At 44.1% G+C, this 22,388-nt stretch overlaps 1 protein-coding gene across 1 annotated transcript in view; it reads left to right on the plus strand.

Moving 5' to 3' along the window:
• LOC115079245 overlaps nt 1–22,388 on the plus strand; it is a 66,502-nt gene that overhangs the window by 19,595 nt on the left and 24,519 nt on the right. Inside the window, exons 6-15 of the mRNA XM_029582569.1 lie at nt 1,053–1,206; nt 1,842–1,957; nt 3,432–3,470; nt 4,044–4,182; nt 7,825–7,967; nt 9,626–9,764; nt 10,716–10,825; nt 11,971–12,009; nt 12,472–12,550; nt 15,191–16,893. Coding sequence (XP_029438429.1) covers nt 1,053–1,206; nt 1,842–1,957; nt 3,432–3,470; nt 4,044–4,182; nt 7,825–7,967; nt 9,626–9,764; nt 10,716–10,825; nt 11,971–12,009; nt 12,472–12,550; nt 15,191–15,452 — 1,220 coding nt within the window. The 3' untranslated portion in view covers nt 15,453–16,893. The remainder of the gene's footprint in view (nt 1–1,052; nt 1,207–1,841; nt 1,958–3,431; nt 3,471–4,043; nt 4,183–7,824; nt 7,968–9,625; nt 9,765–10,715; nt 10,826–11,970; nt 12,010–12,471; nt 12,551–15,190; nt 16,894–22,388) is intronic.

Here is a 22,388-nt window from a genome sequence, read left to right on the forward strand (position 1 = left end):
TGGCAGCCGCAATCTCACGGGACCGCATTGTCTTAAAGGGCTGCTGGCCACCCAAAAAATTGACCATGGCCAAACGGGGAGGTTGAGCGGGGGTCAATTTCCCCCTCCCCCCAAATAATAAAGTAGAATTTCGGGCGGCGGCAGTGGCCCTCTCCCCCGTGGCCTGAGTCCAAACCCTGGACCTTACCCCAGTCACATGGAACCTAGCGCTGACTGGGAAGGGTGCGAGGGTGCGTCCGTCCCCGATGCGGGAGCCAAGGGGCTGGGGGAGGGGGGGACTTAGCCATTCGAGGGTCACCACCACCGCCCTCATACTTTCTACCTCATTTTTATTTTAGAGGATTCAGGGCCGCCTCAACCGGAGGCCCCAGGTTGAAACGGGGTCAGCGATGTTGTTGTTGTTTTATTGCGACTGACCATCTTCTTGTTTGGCCATGATAAAATATTTGCATCGGATTGCCTAGAAATGACCTTCTTTGCATGCATTTGCATTATTCATGCATGCTAAGAGGTCATTGTAATAGGGGAGGTTATCTGGGCAGGGACATGCAAAATATTGCATATATCGTGCAATGTATATGATATAATGTGCGTTAGAGCCTATTATTGCAGCATAAGGCTCTAACGCAATTTGATGAATGACCCTGAAAGATTGCTGTTATATTCTGTTTATTGCAGTAGAGATTACACTGCTTAATAGTATGTGAATTATTTATTTTTATTTTCAATAGAAGCATTATTTTTTATGTTTTTAAGTTCCTCAGTTGTATAGTTTTATTATTTATTTATTGTGTTTCTTTTCTTATAGTAATTTGTGTTTTATTTGGATATTTACTTGTTGATTACCGCTTTGAGTGGTGTTTGCCTTTGGAAAGTGATCTATAAGAATTTGTAAGGAAAAGAAAGAAAATACTTAAGCGGAATATAAATCAACTAAATAAATAAAGACATTACAAAAGATAACAGATGCCTTGTGAAGTTTACTAAGAACAGCAATTTTGACAGCTTTAGGCCATACACGTTTACAAATGCTGGCTGTACCTGTTTTGCAGTGGTAAAGACGAATGTGTATGCAGCTTCTCCTGCATCGAACACTAAAATCAACTACACAGAAGCCACCAACCTGTGCTCATCCTTAGGGGATGTCCTAGCCAGCCAGGTGTTAACATTAGGAACAAACATGAATGAGCTGTCAAATGGGGCTTTGTAAGTAACACAGAAGTTAGCGTGTCATATGGATATTTTAACTCATGTTTTATTTGACTAAAGACAAATACTGAGAAAAGGATGCACTCCATGCAGGTCAATGACTGAATAATGATACCTGTAGCTCTAATTTTTTTTTTGTATGTGCTTTCTGTATGTATTTAATACTGTGCTTGTTTGCTATGTGACTCGTCCTAGGTCTTGTTAGAGTGGGAAAGTTCATATATTGAATGATTTAACCCCCCATCCCAGGTTTTTATCTGTGCTTCTTCTGGCTAATGTTTGTCTGACTGGTCACTGTGAGAGGCTCTGCTTTAGGGGTGGATGGTTTGGGGTAAGGGGGAACCAGGAGGTGATCCATAAAGCAGTGAAGGCATGAGGCGTAAAGCCTGGGACAAGCACAGAGGACCCTCAGTAGTGGACAAGCGAGGGGAGAACCAGGGATTAAGCAGACTCTGTCATAAACCTCTAAGAATATCGTCTCTTTTTGGAGGCTCACCTTACCCTACCTGCCTGTTCCATGACTTTATTTTAATAACCTGAAAAAGGTTTGACGTCCTATTTTTCTGTTGCTGTTGTGGTGGACGTGTGTAGCCGACACTGACTATTTTATGACTCCTTACCTTCATTCTCAGCACCACGGGCTGGTTCCAGAACGGCATCGCAGCGCTTGAAGATGGGACGCCGGTGCTGCAGCCGCGCATGGACGATGCGAATGTCACCGGACCTGTGTACTGCTATGATCCTCTCGGTAAGGAAACGTCTTTGCACGCCGAGCAGGCCGAGTTTGTAAGGCTCTTCCTGGTGACCGAGTAAATCACATATGGCATTAGGATTCTGGCTAGTGACTGCTGATAACGTGGCTTGCTAATGTCTCATAACATTAAGCACATTCAAAATCTTGCCAGGACTTTCCTTTGCAGATGTTGCTAAAGTGGACATAACAAGTTTGTGTTTCGACTTTTGCATGCAGAAGAATATCCTGGGATATTCACTATGAACAGCTCCTGCTGTTTTTTTCCCTGTCGTGGGTGTACAGCTGCTGGCAGTGTCTTCTGTGCATGTGGGGAACTGCTTTGGAGACGCTCCAGGATTGTCCTTAACTTTAGGGACCTTTCCTCCAGGGATTTGTCCAAGCAGCTTTTAAACTTTGCCAGGCCACGTCCTTGGGCAACAAATCCCGCAGCTTAATTGTGCATTAAGTGGAAATGTACTTTCTACGATTAACAAGAAACTTTAAATAAATGAAAATAAAATAAACTGTTTAACATTTGCTGGTTGTTTCATGGAGTGACCTCTTGATTTAGGATTATTTGAAAAGGTACCTGTTCCATCCCACTTGTGACTTTTATAAACTCCCATCGTGTCCCCTCTCACCCTAGGGGAGCCGTTCCATCCCTTTATTATTTTTGTTGCCTTTCTCCGTACCTTTTCTAGTCTTTTTTGGAGATGGTGCAACCAGAACTGCCAAGACTGCATTTCAGATTGATGGTATACAAATAAATTAATAATAAGGTGGCCATTCCATGGATCGATACATAGGCAATATGGATTCTCCATTCCTTTTCGGATCATTCCTAACATTTTATTTGCTTCTTTGACTGCTGAGGATTTCGATGCACCGTACACAAGGATTCCAAGGTCCTTTTCCATATAGAACCCACCATCGTGCACCCGTAGTTGGGATTATTTTTCCCTACGTGCATCACTTTGCATTTTTCCACATTAAATGTCATCTGCCATTCAGATGCCCAGCCTCGCAAGGCCCTTCTGCAGTTCCTCACAATCCGCCACCGTTTTAACAAACTTTGAATAATTTTGTGTCACTGCAAATTTGAGCCCCTCACTCATTGTTGCCTTTTCCATGATTTAAGTGGCTGAAAGCCATGACTTCTGGCAGGAGATGTGTGATTCAGAGACCCTATAACACACTAACAGTGCCCCTTTTCCAGGGCTGACTTGAGGTTAACCTTCATTTGCCATGAGCCACATCAGAAGAGTTGACTGTGGCTCAGAAAATATTAATTGCACTAGGGCCCTCCTTCCCATCCACATCTGGGCGTAGCTACGTCCAGAGCAGCTCCTCCGGTACCTACTGAAGAGACTGGGGGGGGGGGGGAGAGGTTTAGAGAGTTCACTGGGTTTCCAGTTTGTTTTCGCTAGCAACCTTTCATTGTTCGTTCTTATATTTCATGCTGGGTTTTGTTTTGTTTTTCTTCCCACAGCTCTGGATTATATCCCATACATGGACAAAGTAAACGAAGGTAAGATCTTCTTTTGTGCAATATTTTTATCCCATCAGAGCTCACTGCGTGTACACTGAGCCTGTGTCGGTGTTAAGTAATAGCACCGCTATTTAAAAAAAACTAAACAGCACTGTAATAGTAATCAATTGTAATTATGAACATTATTGAACAATAACTCTGGGCTCGTCTAGTGCATCCCATCTGAAGACACCGGCACTCTAAAGGGTACATTTTCAAAAAGCTGGCGCGCGCCATTACAGGGAGATATGCGAGTGGCCAGGCGGCCTGTGCAAGTCCTCCTTTATTGGAGAGAACTGGGGAAAGGCCTCGTCCCTCGCCGCGTGCATGTAATAAACTTTATGCGTGTGAAGATTTACTCCTGAGTGTAATTGTTTGCAACCCTCCAAACTTTATAATGTCGAGGCGTAAGTGCATGCAGAAGGATTTTAAGCAGGAAGCGGAGAAAGGTGGAAATCACAGAGCAGACCCAGACGGGCAAACTGTCGGACTTTGCTGGGTGGTGCCTGAGCGCTGGACCTCGGCCATTGAAAGCATCGGTGTTAAATCTCGGTGGCTTTCTTCCTTCCTCAGTTGCTTCTGGGGTGTTCCAAGCAAGTGACGCTCTTGTGAGCAGCAAGAACGCCAGTGACGTCTGCAGCTGTTACAATGCATCCGTGGCAAACCTGACACAAGTGGAGGCGGCCTATGATAATAAGTTCCAGACCTGCAAGTAAGATCCGAATTATTCAGAACCCCCGCTCTCGCCCCGCATGGTTTCCCCCCTGATCCCTTTTGGTTCTGACTGAGCTGGGAATCGAATCTCCTTCGGGCGCTGCCACCATGAACCTTCATGTACAGCTCTTCTCATATCCCTCCTCCCCTTCCATCGCAGCAACAGCCCTCAGCCAGGGGCCTGCAACCAGAGCTCCCTCCGGTATCCTGAGGTGTTACTGTTTCTGGACGACTGGCACTCTCCCCTCCCCCGGGGCTGTGAAGGCCACCTTTGCTGCATCAAAGCCCGGCCAGCCCAAAGAGCTGAAGACCCGAGCCGGCAGTGGCACCCACATCCCTCTGCCGGGGAGATGGGCCGCTCACGCTTTCTTATTTTTGATATTTCGGGGGCTGCAGTTCCTCTTAGCTAAAATGTCCTTTCAGGTGCATGAGTGGTACTGGCAAATAACGCAGCTCCCTTGTAGTCTTCCCCTGCGGGCACCGTCCTCCTAGGATGGAGCTGGGCAGATTAGGTCAACGTGGACAGGTGAATGGTGGGGGCAGGCAGAATGCAGGGCGAAGGGGGGGGGTCAATGCTTTGAAGTGCTATTGACATTTATAGGAGAAAGCAAGCCAGGCAGCAGCAGCCGAGGCCGTACGGTCGCTAACTGTGGTGTGGAATGAAACACTAAGGACATTATTTTGCGCTTGTACATTTCATACGGCCTTTGTTAGGAGTGTGAAGTAGAGTTCTGGGTCTGACATTTCAAACAGGACAGCTAGGAACAGAAGGGCAGATAAATTACAGGGTCAAGATGTTTTCCATCAAGGAAAGACTTATCCGGAGTTCCTTGTTTTTATTCTTTATGGGACTGGCGGTTTCCTCCTGCTCCTGTGGGTTTCCAGCTAAGTCGGAACCAGGGCTGGGATCAGGCACCAGGAGCTTTCAATCCCAATTAACTGGGGATTTTTTCTTTCCCCTCTATTTAAATCCCCAGAGATCCTCCTGGAACTCTGCAATCCTGGGCCCTAAATCCAGCCACTAGGGAATCGTATGATGACTGGGATTCTCCCCACCCCCAGCCCCTAGGGGCTGTGAACGCTGCCTCCGCAGCATCCCTAGTGCAGAAGATCTGAGCCAGAGTTTGAAGCCAGGCAGCAATGACACTGAGCCACTGGACCGGTCCCAGGCAACGTTCCTTTAACTTTCAGAAACAAGGTGGTTAGAGGAGACTTGGCAACAAAGTATTGTAAATCCTTATTAAGTCCAGCACTTACAAATCTTTTATAATTGGATTCTTGATTCTATAAATAAACTGTAAGACAGGGAGTCCAATGGATTAACCCATAGAAGTCTCTGTGGGACTGGCCTGATGGCATGAGATGTTTGTTTCTCTAATGACTCTCGCAGCAACTTCTGTGCAAAACTCATATCGAGAAATCACTAGTTTTTCACAAATAAACTTGACACCTCTCTGAGATGTAGCTGCTTTGCAGTAAATCAGCCATTTATGTGATTTTCCATGCAAAATGTGATTCACTCTGAATTGCTAATGAGCTGATTTGCATGATTTTTCAGTTCATTAGTGATTTTACATAAATGTTGCAAATTACTTCACAAACAAAAAATAGTGCATGCAAAATCACCAAATTTGCATACATGCTAATGTGCACAATTTGGCATTTTTGCACACTGCTCTCTTGTCTGCAAACCCATTCACATAATATTACAATGGGCCTCAATGGTTTCCTCCTTCCTTCAAAACCAAATATCTTTAGTATTATTTTATAGAGATATGCATTTGTTTAAAATGATTGGGCAATCCAAAATGAATGGGGCCCTATTAATTTCTTTTGAGGGGGCTCCAAAACAAATGGAGTCCCACAAAAAAACAAAATCCTATTTGTTTCATTTGTTTTGTTTTCCATTCATTCTTCTGACCCATTGGTAGCCTGGTTCTCCTATCTTGGTTGTTTGCTGGTTCTACTGGAGTGTTTTGTCCACAAAAAAAACCAAACCTCAGTCAGAAGGAATAGGCACAAGAGAAAAGATGCTGAGGAAAACTATTGCAATGTAAAAGTTTCATTAGGGAGAGAGAACTTATACAAAACCAGAAAATCAAGAAATAGAAGAGCCCGAATTCAGCTACAGAATATGGGAAAACCTTTCTTAATAAAGCAAACCTCAAAAATACTAGGAAAGCCACATTGAAGAGAAACCATTTTAATGCTGTGATTGTGACTAAAGTTTCAATCATAAAGCAAATTTGAGAAGAAACCCAAAATTCCACTCAGCTGCTAAATCAGGTTTAAGTAGGGAATATAATAAAATCATATGTCATGAAAATGATATTTATCACAGTTTATTCTTTTATACTAATTCCGACATATGGCAAGTGCTTCACGGAATGACTGACGTCTCCCATGCCACTCTGCCATGCTGCCTTATCCCAGACCTTCCACTTTGAGGTGTTGCTGCCACTCTGGGAGGCTGATTTTCACCTCTCATGTTCCTTTGGTGTCTTGATGCCACGCTTTGTGTTGCTTTATCTTTTTATCAGTGCCTTTGGACTTTTTCTGCCATCGTTTCTGCTTCCTTCCCCCTTCACGGTTCCTTAGCATGCTGATGCCACTCCTGGTGCCAGTTTGCCTCTTGTGCTGCCTTCAAGGGTTCATGCCACTGTTGTTGGTGCCTTCTTTTGGAGGCTTGGGGTGCTTTTCCCCTTCTTGCTGCGTCTTTGCTTGTCTGGTGATAACCTTGGAGAACACCTGTCACTGCTGATACCCCTTTGCCCCGTAACGGAGCCTTAGGCCATTTTTGGTGCCAGTTTGCCACGGAGTTCTTTCCCCCTTCTGATGATTTCTTCTCACAATTTTCATGAGAATTAAAGAGAGAACCCCAATTCTGGAGCCCAAGATAGTCTGCAGTGCTTCCCGCATTGACATTAATGGTAAACAAAAAAAATAAATAAAATGAATAAACAAATAGTTTTTTTTTTTTGCTGTGAAACAAATAGTAATCACCACAAAATGAATAAATGAACCGAAATGAATTATTTTCTTCTGCACGTCCCTACTATGTTAGTACACTTAATAAGACACAGACTTTAAAAACCAAATTTAGACAAAATATGACATCCAGAACAATGAGAAAGTAGTAATTCTAGATTACCTGGAATAGGCTGGAGAATCCATTGTGAGCTTCTGGAGGATGAGTGGCTACAAGGATGGTCTTAGATGTTGGTTGCTTCTTTAGGGAAATTCTCTCTTGGGCATTAGATAGGTAGTTAAGTCAAACCTGCTGGAAGTTAGACAGCACTTTTTTTTTTTCCGCCTGCCTCTGGATCACTGCCACAGAAGCTGACAGAGATGCAGCTGTGAAAAGCAGAGCGTGAGGCAACCTTTGGCCTCCCTCCAGCCTCCCCTTCCAGGTTACTGTGCACCTTAGCACTGAACCAGTGACTTGAGAAACAGGGCTTGAGCGGAGAGATCAAGGAGCAATTAAGATGGAGGAAAGGTTTCATCTCTGTGCCGCTATAATATTGGATTTTTTGGAATGATGCAGATGTTTGTAGGGGAATCAGCAGCAACTACATCCTTCTCAGGCTGTTTCCCGGTAAACCGACCCTACTGAAGAATAACCTCTCTTCTTTTCTGCTAGGTGGGGATGGGTGCAGGAAGGCACGCTTGTGATGGTCCGGTTGTACTCCAATGAATCTTGTGAGAATTTCAATATAGGCGTTTTGCAGCTGCCAAACTGTGGAAATCCTATAGAAGCAAGAGTCTTCTGTACCAACCGCAATGGTGAGAGAGGAGAAGATGCTACATGAGCAGGATTCTGTCTCCTGGTCTTAAGTATTGCAGAGGAAATGTATCTCACCCCAGTGGTGAAACTGATTGTGTCTGCAAGTGCCGGTAATGACGCCAGGGGGTGGGCGGGAGCGTATCAAGGCACTAAAGCCATTGGTGAATCTGCTTTGCCCTTGCACTGATGAACCTGTTCTGTGCGTGCAGGTGTCCCCTGGGTGGGTTTTATAGGAATTACTGCAGAGAGAGAGAGCAGTCTGTAGACCTCCTGTGAAAATCCACTAAGCGTCAAATATAAACTTCAAGCAAAAGTGTAAACAAGAGTATGTGCAGGACTCCTACAAATCAAGTCTGAGCCAGGATTTCATTTCCTGCAACCGAAGAAGGGAAAGAAAGTTCCACAAACGAACTGGGCAAGCCGAGCGCAGAGTAAAAGTTGCTTCTTCTGCAGAAGAGCTTGCTTGGTTTGTTTTCCTCTGGGAAAAATCTTTCCCTTCCAGAAGGTGCAGGGAGAAAAGATGAGCTTTGTGCAAACGAGTCTCTGCATGTCCAGCCCAGGTCTTAAATCTGGCCCTAAGATGTAGCATTTGTGACATCTTGGCCTCTGTTCTGCTCTTTACTAGAATCTCTTATTGTAAGATGTTGATTGTTTGTTTGTTTTTTATTGCATGTTCTTTGTTTTATGTTGTTTGGGACACTAAATGTCAAAAAGATTATTGAGATATCAGTGAGACCTTCATACATAAAATTCTCCACCATGGTATCTTGTCTTGTTTTTCATTTTATCGTGGCATGTAAAACATACTGTTAGTTAAGATTACAAACTTATCTGTATGCGTCTTCCTGATGCCCATCAGCTTTTCGAAAAAAATCTCTGCCACAGGGGAATTGACTTCCAGTAGCATTCAGTCCCATATTTCTGGAAAGTGGAAAAGGACAAGGCCATTAAATATACGTAATGATTTAAACCAGCCAATCCTGACTCATGTAATAATACATAGCCAATGGGATGTCTCCCATATTAATTCAACGCAATCTATAAAGTCATTCAATCCTTTGGGTGCCACTGTTTTTAAAGTAAAGATCCAATAATATTCTCTAGTGCTGAGATGACGAATCCTTTCACTGCTGTGAATGTCTAATGTGATATAGTTTTATTTCTACTATGTGTATGTTCTCATTATAAACATATTTGGGGTAGATATTCAAATGCTACTTAGCAGGATAAATCGGACTTATCCAGCTAAGTGGCTACTGTTAAATATCTGGCTATGCAAATTAGCTAGATAAGTCACTTATCCAACTAAATAGTCAGCCGTATAGTCAGTGGGTGGACAGTGGATGTAACTGGGTGGTACTACCTATCTGACTAAATTAGCCGGATAAACAGAGATATTCAGCCTTATCCAGTTAAGTTAGAGATAATCCATAGCAGGTCTAAAGTTAGCTGGATATGCTTATCTGGCCAACTTTAATACTTATGTGGGTATATTCAGTGACATTGCCATGTAGCTTATCCAGCTAACTTACAAAGCCAGATAGCTTTAAATATTGGCCTTATTTGCAATTACAAACCCTTGTATAAGAAAGATGGTACATTAAAACAATGAACTATAGTAATTACTTTTCCACTTTCTGCTTTAACTCTTTCACAGTTACGAAGAAGGATATATACGTCATTTATCCAGACTCAAATATTAGTTCCCTCACAGATGCCACAAACATCTGTGTCAAATTTGGTTACAGCATAGCCAGCCAAGAGGAAATAGGAAGCATTCGGTTACCGGTGGGCTTGTAAGTAGTGTGGCTCCTGGCTTCCCTTAATTCCCTCCTCCTAACCCTCCTTTGAGCCTCTAATCTGAAACTCCTCTAAGCATTGTCTTGTCTGGCATTACTAGACTGTAATCTCTATAGAAAAGGGACTGCGTCTGATGTGTATCTGTACGGTGCTGCAGATACCTTGTAGCACTATATAAATATTTAGTGAGAGTCAGTAGTCAAAGAGGGTTTAAGTGGATTGTCCCTTGTCACACTGGAGATCAGGAACAAGGCAGGGGTTTGAGTTCCTATCTGAGGCCATTGCTCCCGAGGAACATTTTAAGGTGTTAAATTAATAGAGCTGACTGTTGCCTGTCATCAGATTATGTAATAGTTAGAGCACATAGCAGGAAATCTAGAAAAGCCCCATTCAAACCCATTTCCACAGCTCACTGTGTGACCTTGAGCAAGTCACTTAACCTCATTGAGCTCTCTGGGGCAGAGACATTATAACCATGTGGAGTATTTTGTACAGCATTGAGTACAAAGAAAGTACTATAGAACTAATATATACACATCATGAATTTTCATGTAAATATGGAAATGTTCTGCAGTTTTTCTAGTAGCCCATATCTTGTGATCTCCAGCCTAAAATAAGATGGAACTCATTTTTTTTCATCAATTTTCTCCCATTTGTAAAAAACTGAAATTCCAATTAATTATTGGGAAGTATATTTAACGTGGATTTTGTTGACCCCTGCTTCTGCAGAATGCTATTCCATTACCCAGTCTCAGAGGTTACAGATATTGCGTCGTTTCGTTGACTTAGGCGAATAGTCTGATTCAGAAGCATGTGTACATAAGATATGCCATACTGAGTCAGAACAAGGGTCCACCAAGCCTAGTATCCTGTCTCCAACAGTGGCCAATGCACGGAGCATTTGTAAGGCTGCAGCTGTTCTATTTTCTATTCTTTATTCTCAACAGAGATGGCTGGTGCCAGGAAGGCATCGTGAAAATCAGGAAAAACACCACACAACTGCTCTGTGCTGACTATACAACCTTCAACGCCCCTGTGTACTGCTACGATCCGCTGGGTAAGCTGAAGGGAATAGTGAGCCTATCTGTCCACCTCTCAGCATACAGCCTCCTCTTCCCTCCTGGAGACGCAGGCTCCCTTAGGGTTCCTGCTAGGGTTTTGTCTAGAAGTTAAACAGTGCCTATCAATAACTGTGTAGTTAAGAACATAAGAAATTGCCATGCAGGGTCAGCCCAAGGGTCCATCAAGGCCAAACCAGGCCACAAGAATCTGTTTTTAGTGAACAAGTTTCATTTGTTTAAGCTGAAATAAGAGCATTGGGTGAACATCACTTAATCATTACTGTGCTTGGTTAATTGATACTGTCTTCTCTTAAGTACATTTTTGGTGTTCAATGTTCAGTTTTTCCGGATAATAAGTGACTGATACGACACCTATGCTTACACAGCCAGCTTTCGGTGGGTGATATGCTGCTTCAGTAGGAAGATCAAATCCACTGAAAGAGTGAGTGCAGGAGTTTTTTGTATTTGGGCTATAATATTTTAACCCAAGTAGCCCTGTGCTCACCAGGACCAGAGGGCACTCCTATAGCAGTTGCCTAAAGGTTTAATTCATAGGCTCTTGGCTAAGCCTTTCATAGCTCTTCACAGCCAAGAGAGCTCCAGCATAGGGAAGATTTACTCCAGCCCTTGAGGTTTGCTTTTCAGAGTAGCTAAAATATGACAATTAAACTAGCTTTTTGGCCAAAAGTATGCAAATCTTTCTGTTAAATACTCATTGTGGACATCCTGAAAACCAGCCCTAGTGCACCACAGTTGAAAACCCCCGTTCTAGACTTCATGTCCAGGCCCAGCACAGGAGCACTATAAACCTTTATCCATTAGAAGAGTTCATTCAGATCTTCCCTGGAAAACTCTGTTTGCTGTGGTGCTCTTCAAAGGATTATGCAGTTCCCACCCGGGCACTTAGAACATTTCTAGGGAAAAAACACCGGTTTGGTTTTGAGCAAATTAACCTAATGCCTAGATGAAATGTATGCAATTACCCCTCATATGTATTCATTGTGTATTTGCTGAAACACATGGTGGGGGTGAGGGGAGTTCACAAAGATCAGAGCCGAGAAGCATGGCAGTAAATAAAATTGTACAAATAACGGTCTTGCTAAGCATGAGGTTACACTGTGTTGGATTTGTGTTTCCACAGCTAATGATTACAGTCCACAAATCCCCAAACCAGATACAAGTAAGTGTTTTATGTCAATTTATAGTTTATACATTTTTTCTCATAGCCACACAGGCAATCTCAGGCTTTACCTTCACCCCTCCCCCCCCTCAGCATCCTCTTTGCTTATCCCAGATTTCCTTGAATTCTGTTGCTATTTTGACCTCCTCCAGCTGCTCCATGTATCCCCTGCCCTTCCTGTGAAATAAATGTTTCCCAGTGTTACTTCTGAGCTTGCATCCTTCCAACGTCGTCCCATGATGTCATGTCCTAGGTCTGCTTCCAGTGCTTTTCTATAGCTTCTGGGGTATTTGAATGTCCCTAGCGTTCCCTTCCCTCCCCCTCGTCTCATTTCATAGGCCTTATGGTCCAGATCCTGTGCCATTCTGGTAGCCCTCCTCTGGACCCTGTCTGCGTCCTCCAGAACTGCACACCATACTGGCACTTTGTTAAGCGCTTCATCTAATGTTTTCCTTTCTGCAGCGTGGAGAAAAATCGCCATGGGATGTATCCTGGGTGGGATATTTTTTATACTGCTCTTTGCTGCTCTGATGATGAAAGGGTAAGTCGAATTATTGGCTTGTTTTGGTTTCAGTCTTCTGTATTTTATTTAGATACTCACTGGGTGGGGGGAAGTGTCTCTAAATGGATTAGTTTTGCGCATACCTCGCTCGTAAGACAGGGTACCTTGGACATGATCTGTGCACAGTACTTATTCACCAAACTCCCTTCCTTTCATTCTATACAAACTGTTTCCATTCTTATGGCATTAATCCGTGGCATTGCGTACCTTTTATGAATCACTTATTGACATGAGAGAGAGAGTATTAGCTCTTGAGAGCAAGTCAAGAAATGGATTAAGTTAGTGCAATTGAAAGGTATTACCTGATATATATATATATCTGTTAAATATGTATTTCTGGCATTGTGTTGGAGGAGAATTCCAGCTTGTAAACACTAGGGGGCAGCATTATAGCATTTCTTTTACAAAACTTGGCCAGGGAAATTCCTCTGATACCTGCTGATTAGAAATGATGCTTTCCTGAGTAGAAATAGTTGCAAAAGGCAGTTCTGTTGTTTGAGGGGGCATGGAGGAAGATGACAAATACTGTCCTGGACAAGGAGTAAGTAGCCCACAGCATAAGCGTAATATGAATGTTTAACTTGGTGGGCAAGGGATTTGGAAGTCAGAGGAGGTGGGGGATGAACTTTGTCCCTCACTCCAACTGCCGCATATCAGCAGGGGGTGGAGGACACATTTTCTATCTCCCCCTCCCACTCACTCCCTCTCAAACTTCACACACATGTAAGCCGATGCAGTATCGGGCGCGCAGGTCAGTGCGCCACTTAACGTGGGGTTGGATGTGCTCGCCTGATGCAATACAAGATTAGCGCATCCAATCAAACGCATAGCTAATAGCGCTCATCACATGCAAATTCCATGTAGATGAGGCTATTAGCCATTACCTAGTAATGCCAAAAATTGCCACGCGGCCAAGGCGCCCATTTTAATGTGGCAAATTTAACACCTGCCCAGGAGCTGGCATTAAAGCATGCTGTGCTCAAGAGTTCACGAATAAAAGACCAAAAAAAATCCTGTTTTCTGTGATTCATTCTTTTAATATCATCGCGATACAGTAGAAGGAACCACAGAAAGCAGCATCCCCAAGTTCTGGCCCATTCTGCTGATTGGTCCATTCACTGTCCGAAGGCTGAAGGGGATTGGTCCTTTTCCTGACAAGGACCAGTCGGGAACAGCCCGACCCCTGCTGGAGAGATGCGGCGGGAGCTCTGGCCCAGGCTGTTGTGAATACACAGCCACTCTCCTGGGCGCTTGATGTAGAGCCTAGGCACACACAAATTATCCATTGGACATCCCTTTTAGTGTGGCAGCTCATTTTCCTATTGCATTGAGCACCCAGGAGAGGTGGATGTGCTTGCATTTAAAAAACGTGCACCCAGTTTGGAAACACGTTTTTTATGTGATTACATTGCATCGGCCTTATGCATTCTTACACTCTCTCTCGCCCTTCACTCCAGGCCAGACTTCACTAGCCTCTAACCCTGCCTCTCAGCTGTTAATCTGCCGTGTTCCCATTTCTCTGCACTAGCAGATGGGAGGGCATTCTCCTCCTCTTCCTTCCATCATACACGGCCTTCTCCACACCGTGAGGCCACCAGGAACATGCTATCCTATTTGCATCCCATACATGCTTCTTATGCTTGGGGGGTGGGGGAGGATTGCACTCCTCCTACACCCCCCATCAAACTGCACCTGTGTCTTATAGGCATCACGCTCTATGGCTGGAGCTGGGATACATCCTTACCAGTGGGGATAGGAATAACTGGGCAGATTGGGACCATTCGGCCTTTTCTTCCATCATCTACCATGTCAACAGGATATTTATTTATTTATTTTATATACCGTCGTTCCAAATGAAGATCACAACGGTTTACAAGAGAAACATTCATATTATTGATTAACACAACAGTGATTAGTATAGATCTACAACTATTGTTAATTTCTAAAACATGTTAACTTACTATTGTCGTGTGAAGGCCACAGAAATGAATGACTTCTTTCAGTTTTTATGTGATGTGCAGACCAGGGCCCACTATTATAATTGAAGCATAAACTTGTAAATCGTATAGAAAATGAAAAAAAATGATGGCGAGGTTACAGGCCTGAAGAAACCAGCTAGAATAAGTAGGTACAGAGGTGGCACATGGGACGTCTGCCGATAGCTTATTTACTTTTCTAAAAGGGGGTCGTTCCTCTGATGATACCAGACCTGCAACCAGATGACCTAGTGGCACAGATAAACTTTTTCTGTATAATCTCGTTGTAGTGCTGCTGTGCACCTTCAGAAGAATATTTTAAACTAGCAGACATCTGCAAAGGGTTTGCAATGGACTGGGATCTGGGGAAACCAAATCTCACTTTTCCCACTCACATTCCTTGTGACCTTGAGCAAGTCACTTTATCTCTCATTGACTCAGGTGTCCACTTAGACTGTAAGGTCTTTGGGGCTGGGACTTATCGTCCCTGATGACTTAACATCATAGAGCAGTACTGCATGCCTCTGATTGATGGAGTAGTCTGAACTTGCTCTGTGGCGTACTGAATTTAAATCTTGGGAAAGTTACAGGTTTAATATCAGTTGGAATGGTTGTTAATCTTCCTTTGATTTTTATATTTTAGGAACCAGTTCATTTGTTGCGTTCAGGATAAACCTGCCATGGCTGATGAAATGTTGGCAACAGATCAAAGATACATGCCCCAATCACCAACCTGGAACACCACAGGCTATTACCAACCCGTGAAAGAGGTCATTGACCCCAAATACTTAAACCCTCGAGTTTCCATTAAAAGTCGACTGCCGGCCATTCGCCCAGAGATGCTGAACTACCGGACTCATAATTTTTATGACAATTTAAGCTTCATAAAAGCAGAAGATGAATAAAGACAATTTGTATTATTCTGGATTCGTTGTGAGCTGCAGGTCCTTAAAGGTCAACCAATAAGTTGTAGGTCACCTCTTTTTTTTCTAGAAATTTAAGAGAACTTAAAAGGGCAGCCGGATGACTTAAGTGAACTGGGAGGGAATACAAAACTAGCAGGAAAAATCCCCAAGTACTTACGAGTGAAGGCTGGTGGTGCCGGGTGCTAGCCCTGGTTCTGACTGGAAGCCCAAAGAAGCTGGAGGAAGCTGCTGAGTCCAACCTATCTCCCCAGCACCCCACAATGAAAAACAAACACTGCACAGAAACATCTGCTGCTTCTGCAGGATCCCAAAATTTGTTTGCACTTAATCCTACCAAACCCCCCGGAACTGCATCTCTCTGCTACCCGGGTCACGGACTCTAAGTGTCTGAAGAGTCTGAACTTTCGGGTCGCCTTTCTTTTGTAAGCAGTGCAGAAAGTACCTCTTGTTGTGAGGCAATGTACAGCTGAACGTGCAAAAAGGCAGTTCCTCCTTCTACGTGTTGGGAACATCACTACCTAGCAAAGCATTTTCTGTGTTTTCACCTCTGGACTTCTGCATGCTCAATGCTCTTTAGTGCTTCTGGTCTTTGCAATAAGTACAGTTTGGCCATGTTCCCAGTGGAAAATGGGAGCCACATCTATTAGTCAGTTGCAAGAGCTTGGTTATTTATCAGTTTCACTGCTGGCAAATCTGACTTGCCCTCCCCGACCCCTATTCTAACTTATTTGATGGGAAACGGATGCATTCTGTGTGTGACGCTCTCAGTAATAAAGAAGCTGCACTGTTCGGTGCCGCAGGCTAACACCACTGGGGAACCGGTGCAGTCTTTTCCAAGGGATAGCAGTTCACGTTTCACACAAGTGCTGCTCTGCAGGTCCCAGCAAGAAGATAATCAGGGCTCTGTTTTACAAAGCCGGTCACTAAATTGTATTTAAAACACCCCCACTAGGAGGACTGGGGCTATAATACACCTCGGAGCATGGATCTCTGTTTCCCACAACCCAAGTTCTGTGCTGCTTGTATTCTGGAACTTGTTCTGCTTGTGGTGAAAGTAGAACAGATCCAAGTATTGGTGCTTGAGAGAGAGGCCCATCCCAGGGATAGAGAGAGCTCTATCCCTGAAGAGGGTGCCAAGAAGTTAATCCAGCTCTGCATTTCCCTTCCTGTCCCTCCCTTCTTCACTACTCTCCCCCACCCATCTGCTGCATTCCTGTGGTTCTCTGCCTTACAAACCCCAAGTCTCTGCTCTCCCGAGACCCTTATCTGTTCTCAACGTGCGATTTGTTCCCACTCATATCCCTGATTGAATCCGTGAGTGCCTGTGCTCCTGAGTGGCCCACTCTCCACTTCTCCTAGCAGAAGCTGCTGTGGTTCCTGAATTGGCTCAGACGGGTCGGAGGGACACAGCCTTTTAGAGGTAAGAGGAGCAAAAGGAGAAGTTTGCTGGGGTTGGGCAGGGAGAGTGCTGAGATCAAGGAAGGAAGGGAAGGACAGATTACTGGGGAGAGAAGAATGCTGGGGTCAGGGAGGGGGACATGTCCCTCCCTCCCTTTCCTTACCCATACCGCCCAGTGCTCACCATACCGCCCAGTGCTCACCTCTGTTGTCAGGCTTCTATGGCCAAGTACCAAAGCAAAGCCTTGCCTGAATTATGAAGAAGGCTCTTCACCCAGTAAGAAATGTTGCTAGTAATAATTTATGGGTTTGACAGTTGTTTGGTTTTGATTGATTGTAAATATTACTACCCTTCTAAGGCTTGGGAGTAGCTGCATGGAGCAGCCGCTACTACCCTTGAGAGAAACATGGGGGTATGCGGCATGGAGCGGCAGATCCTGCCAGAAGAAGCTGGGCATAGTGGATGGGCCATCTGCTCCTTTTCTGCTGTTCTTACTATTTTAAAAGCTGAGTGGAAGTGTGCACAACCATCAACAAAATACAGCATGGCGTGTTATTTTAGGGAAGCTTTTGTATGGTTCATGTTTTGAATTGTTTTACTATGGATTTATTGTATATTGTTTTATGAGTGTTTATGGAAATGAGCAGAATAAAATTATTATAAATAAAAAAAAGGCATATTAAATGACCTATACAACAAACATTATAGGAGTGTGCACTTTAAACAAAAAAACCTGCCAGCCTAAAGGCAAGCAGGACCAGCCCTCGATGGCTAATGAGGCGCGTGCACGTATCTCATGCATATTCATTAGGGAGCGGCTCAAAACCCGACAGCTCTGCTGCCCGGGAAGCACTGCCGGCCAGGGGGCTTTAGCTGACGACGGACCCGCCCCCGGACCTGTTCAAGCCCCGCGGTCCTCGGCGAGAAGCTGCAGCTCCGCGACCGGCCGGGTAAGGACAAGTCGGGTTAATGGCAACGTCGGCGCCGTTAGGCAGGGGAGGAGTTAGGGACCGCGCGCGCGCGTTTCACGGGGGCAGATTCGCTCTGCTGCTGCTGCTGCCCCAACCTCCGGCATTCCCGTCACGCTTTCCGGCGGGCTCGCGCAGGGAACGGCCTCGGCCAGTGCGTGGCGCGGCAGCTGCCAATGAGCGGCTCGGGCTGGCTTGTGGGCGTGGCGTGGCGTTCAGCGGGCTGGGAACCGCTGGCTGTGACGTCATAGCGCGCGCCTGTCGGTGGGGGCCGACAGCGCATGCCTGGCTCGGAATTGTCTCCATTTTGCCAGGCTTGCTTTAGTTCCCTTCCCACGTTCTCCTCGGTAAAGAATGCCCTGAGCACGTCCTTTAGCCCTCGGTAATCTGCTGCCTGCCTCCCTGGCAGGCTTTTTGTTTCAGGTGTGCTGCAGTGTTTTACTCTCTACCCCTGTAACGCCTGCTAAGGGTGCGTAAACCGCAGTCCCCACCGGGGAACCTGAGAACGCCCACACCCAGCGATTCCCCAAAGTAATCTTAACCACTGCAGTAGAGCGCTAGATCGTAATCCAGCAGCAATCGCAAAACAGTAGAATAAATCACAGGATTCTACTACAAAGCAACCAGACAGCCTTTGGTATAAGCCAGCACAGTTCCTTATAGCACCGCAGCCATTAGCACTCATGCAGCTTAAGTAAAACCAAAACAAGGGAAAAAACCAAACAACCAACCCAGCCATAAACACATCCAGTTCGACCTTGTGATAAAGACAGGCATTGCTCACTGGTGGCCCTGCGTGCTGGGAGGAAATTGTTCTGGTCCATTCTTTTTTCTAGTACTCTGGAATAAGCCACTAGGCTTTAGAGTTTAGGGCAAGGTTGGCGAATTCTGGTCCTCGAGTCACAGACAAGCCTGGTTTTCAGGATATCCACAATGATTATGCAAGAGATTTGAATGCATTGCCTCCCTGCTATACAAATATCTCATCTCATGCATATTCATTGTGGATATCCTGAAAACCAGGCCTGTTGTGGCTCTTGAGGACCACAGTTGGCCTAGGATATTCCGTTAGTTCATCTGCATCCACAAGAACTGCCAGGTGTGCCCTGAGGACTGGATTGAGAAGCACAAGAATAGGGAATTGTGACTTGTATGATAGGAAAAACTAATTTTTGCTGTTGGAATAGTTGGAGGGCACTTATCAAAAAGTTCATTTTAGTGAGCTAAGTGCATGAACTCTTAATTTTTTGACCATCTGAATCAACTGCTGTTGAAAGGAAAGCTTCTCTCACTCTCGCTCTATGTGTGTGTATTCATTCTGGTATTTTACTGCCCTGTAATTCAGGCTTTTTTTTTTTTTGTTTGAACCATAATATAAAATATTTCATACCATTAGTTTTTAAGTGCTTGTATAAACAGCTGTCAAGATTTAAAAATAAAAAATAAGCTGAGCCTTTTGTACAGTAACACTCCAGGGACTGTAATCTCTAATAGACACCATTTGATTTTTTTGCAGTTTATAACATTACTGACCTTGCTTGGATTTGGACCCAGTCTGGCTTTGCCTGCCTAATTATATTTATGCTATTATATATTTATTATAAAATATGCTAACTTATATTTACTTTTCTGTTTACTTTTTGTATACTGTTTAATGTAAAGCCTGTTGCTAAAATTAATGTTTACTGTAAACCGAGGTGATGTATAACTATACGTACCGCGGTATATAAAAATCTCTCAATAAATAATAAATAAATAATTTTAATATTTATTGACAAATATTGTATTAGGTGATAATGGCTTCAAAACAGAAATGCAGTAAAAACAAAATTAAGCTGTATTCATTAACACATTTCTCCCTTTCTCTGTGCCCAGTATAACGAGGGTCTCGAATGAATCAGGCCATTCTGTACACTCACATGGATATAATGCCTCATCCTCCATGTCTTCCCAGGATATGTCAAAAACATTCCCTAAAGTATCACTCATGATACTAATAGATACTAATAGCATACTAATCATCCAAATACCCAGAAAAAACAGAAGACCTGTCATTCCTCAAAGTTGTCAATTTTTCCACAAGATGCACATTCCTAATGCGCTATATGAACCCATTCCTATGAAACGGAACCCTATTTTTCCATGTGGTTGCATTCTCACATCTACTTGCCACTCTATATGAATCCCCTCCTCTTATGAATCCTTGAATTTTTTGTTTTCACAAAACCCCACTATAACAGGGCAGGCCGATCATGTATGTAACAAGGAGCCTGGCTTTCCACATCTCTACCAACTCCTGTCATCTGCCCATGGAAAGATACTCTTTAACCATGAGGGACTTAAGAAAATGTTTTTATTGGCATTTCCATAAACAACATACAACGATGTAGGAAGTGCTGTTATCTGATACACTCCCTAGTCATTCCAAAGAAAAGCCAGTCGATATAACGTCCCTTACCCCCTTCCCTACACCCGGTCCCAGATTCATGTCTGTAAAGATCCACATGGGCAGCTGGCGATACTTGATAGCAATACTGGCACATCGCATGGCACAAGAAGAAAAAAAACAGGCAATTTAATCATTGATCAGCCGACTCCGTGCACGGTGCGGAAGAGTCTGTACGTATAGATCCCAAATGTCCAGGAATCGTCTTCGGTGAGTCAGTGATCTCAGAGATGACAGATGCTCCATATGCATTAATGAGTAACATTGGTTTCGCCAGACCCAAAAGGAGGGCGAATCCTCGCTGCGCCATCCCATCAAAATTACCCTCTTCCCTACTAAACATGCTTTTGGGATCAATAAGCATGTTTAAAATCCTAGCTTCTTTCTCTGTTCCAAGTTGTGTAACTCCCTTGTTTTATTGTAACTGCAATCTTTTGTCGTCACTTGTTTAATGTTTATTATTATTATTTATTATTATTTTGTTCCTACTCCACTTGTTAACTGTAAACCGGCATGATGCGATATCCATCGCGAATGCCGGTATAGAAAAACTTTAAATAAATAAATAAATAAATAAGCGGGTACCAGGATCTCGTATGCGTAGGGGAGGAATGCAACCAAATAGGAGCCACAGTGGTGCCACTGGGATAGATACTTGCAAAATTATTGCAAGATATTTTGCTATTTTGCCCCAGAAATACTTAATGACCGGGCAAGCCCAAAAAACATGTGTTAATGTGCCCTGTGCCTGGGAGCATCTACCACAGGACTCAGAAGCAGCAATATGTTGTTGGCGTGCCATCTGTGGAGAGATATATGCCCTCCCTAAGAATTTATATTGTAGTTCTCGATAATACATGTTATATGAGATCCTGGTCACCTGGCAATAGCAAACATGGAGAATCACAGGAGTAATTACGAATTCTCCCTCACGATTCCAATGATCTGCAAGTATGGTATATACATTTCCACCTTCCCCTCAACCCGCAATCGTTTATAATAGTATGACAGTGAGGGAGTCTGTGGTTGGCATAATTTAAAAATTTTTTCCAGCTTCTGAAAAAGACCGTTGTAAAAAGGCCATAGGGATTGTGCTTAGATAGTGGGCAATTTGCAGGTAAGGAAATGTCGAGGACCCTCCCACCCCAGAGTACTCATGCAGTTCCCTGAATGAAAGCGGTTTCCCGTCCCGTGGGAGTATATGCCCCAATTGGGTAATGCCCAATGTTCCCCAGAAGTGAAAGGCCGCAGATTGCGATCCCGGGGAGAAATCTGAATTGCCAGCTATAGGCAGAAGATAAGCGCAAACCCTTGGCAGCTGTAACCGTTTAGTTAAATGTACCCAAGCTTGTCTAATCGGCCGAATGGTTACAGAAGTAGTTAAGAAAGCTGAGGTTTTAGCAGGTTCCACTGGAGAGCATATTTCACATCTACGGGATTTGCCAAGGGCACTGTCTGCTGTGAGATGAGTGTAAGAGGAAGTACCCAAGATCCAATCCCGGATCACTTGCAAATGACTGGCCAAATTATATAGCGCTAAATTTGGGACTCTCAGGTCTCCGGCTTCCCACCACTTCTGCAACCAAGAGAAAGGGATACGAACCTTCCCCCCTCTGCATAGAAAGTGGCACAAGGAGCGGTCCACCAGTGCCAAATCTTGACGCTTAAGCTGAAGGGGCAGATTTTGGAGTAGGTAAAGCCATTTTGGAAGAATGACCATTTTATATATAGATTTACGCTTAATGACAGAGGGAGAGGCTTCCATGCCATAAGAGTATCCCGTGTGTATTTTAAAAGACTAGGGACATTAAATTGATAGATCCTAGTCTGGTCCACCGAAAGATAAACCCCCAAGTATCGGAAGGCTTCCCCCGCCCATTGTAATGGAAAAGGATCACGCCAGCGTTCTCAGAGCGCCTCTGGAAAGGCCAAAGTGGAGGACTTGCCTCTTCAACCGGAAGACATAAAAAACCACAAAGGTCTCAAACAATTCCAAAAGAGAGGACAACGAATTGCAAGGATCCGTAAGAAAAACTAATAGGACATCTGCAAAGGCAGCACATTAAAAAATTTCCACCGCAAAGCGGACGCCCCGGATTTTC

This window comes from Rhinatrema bivittatum, chromosome 17, assembly GCF_901001135.1.
Source record: "Rhinatrema bivittatum chromosome 17, aRhiBiv1.1, whole genome shotgun sequence".
Classification (NCBI taxonomy): domain Eukaryota; kingdom Metazoa; phylum Chordata; class Amphibia; order Gymnophiona; family Rhinatrematidae; genus Rhinatrema; species Rhinatrema bivittatum.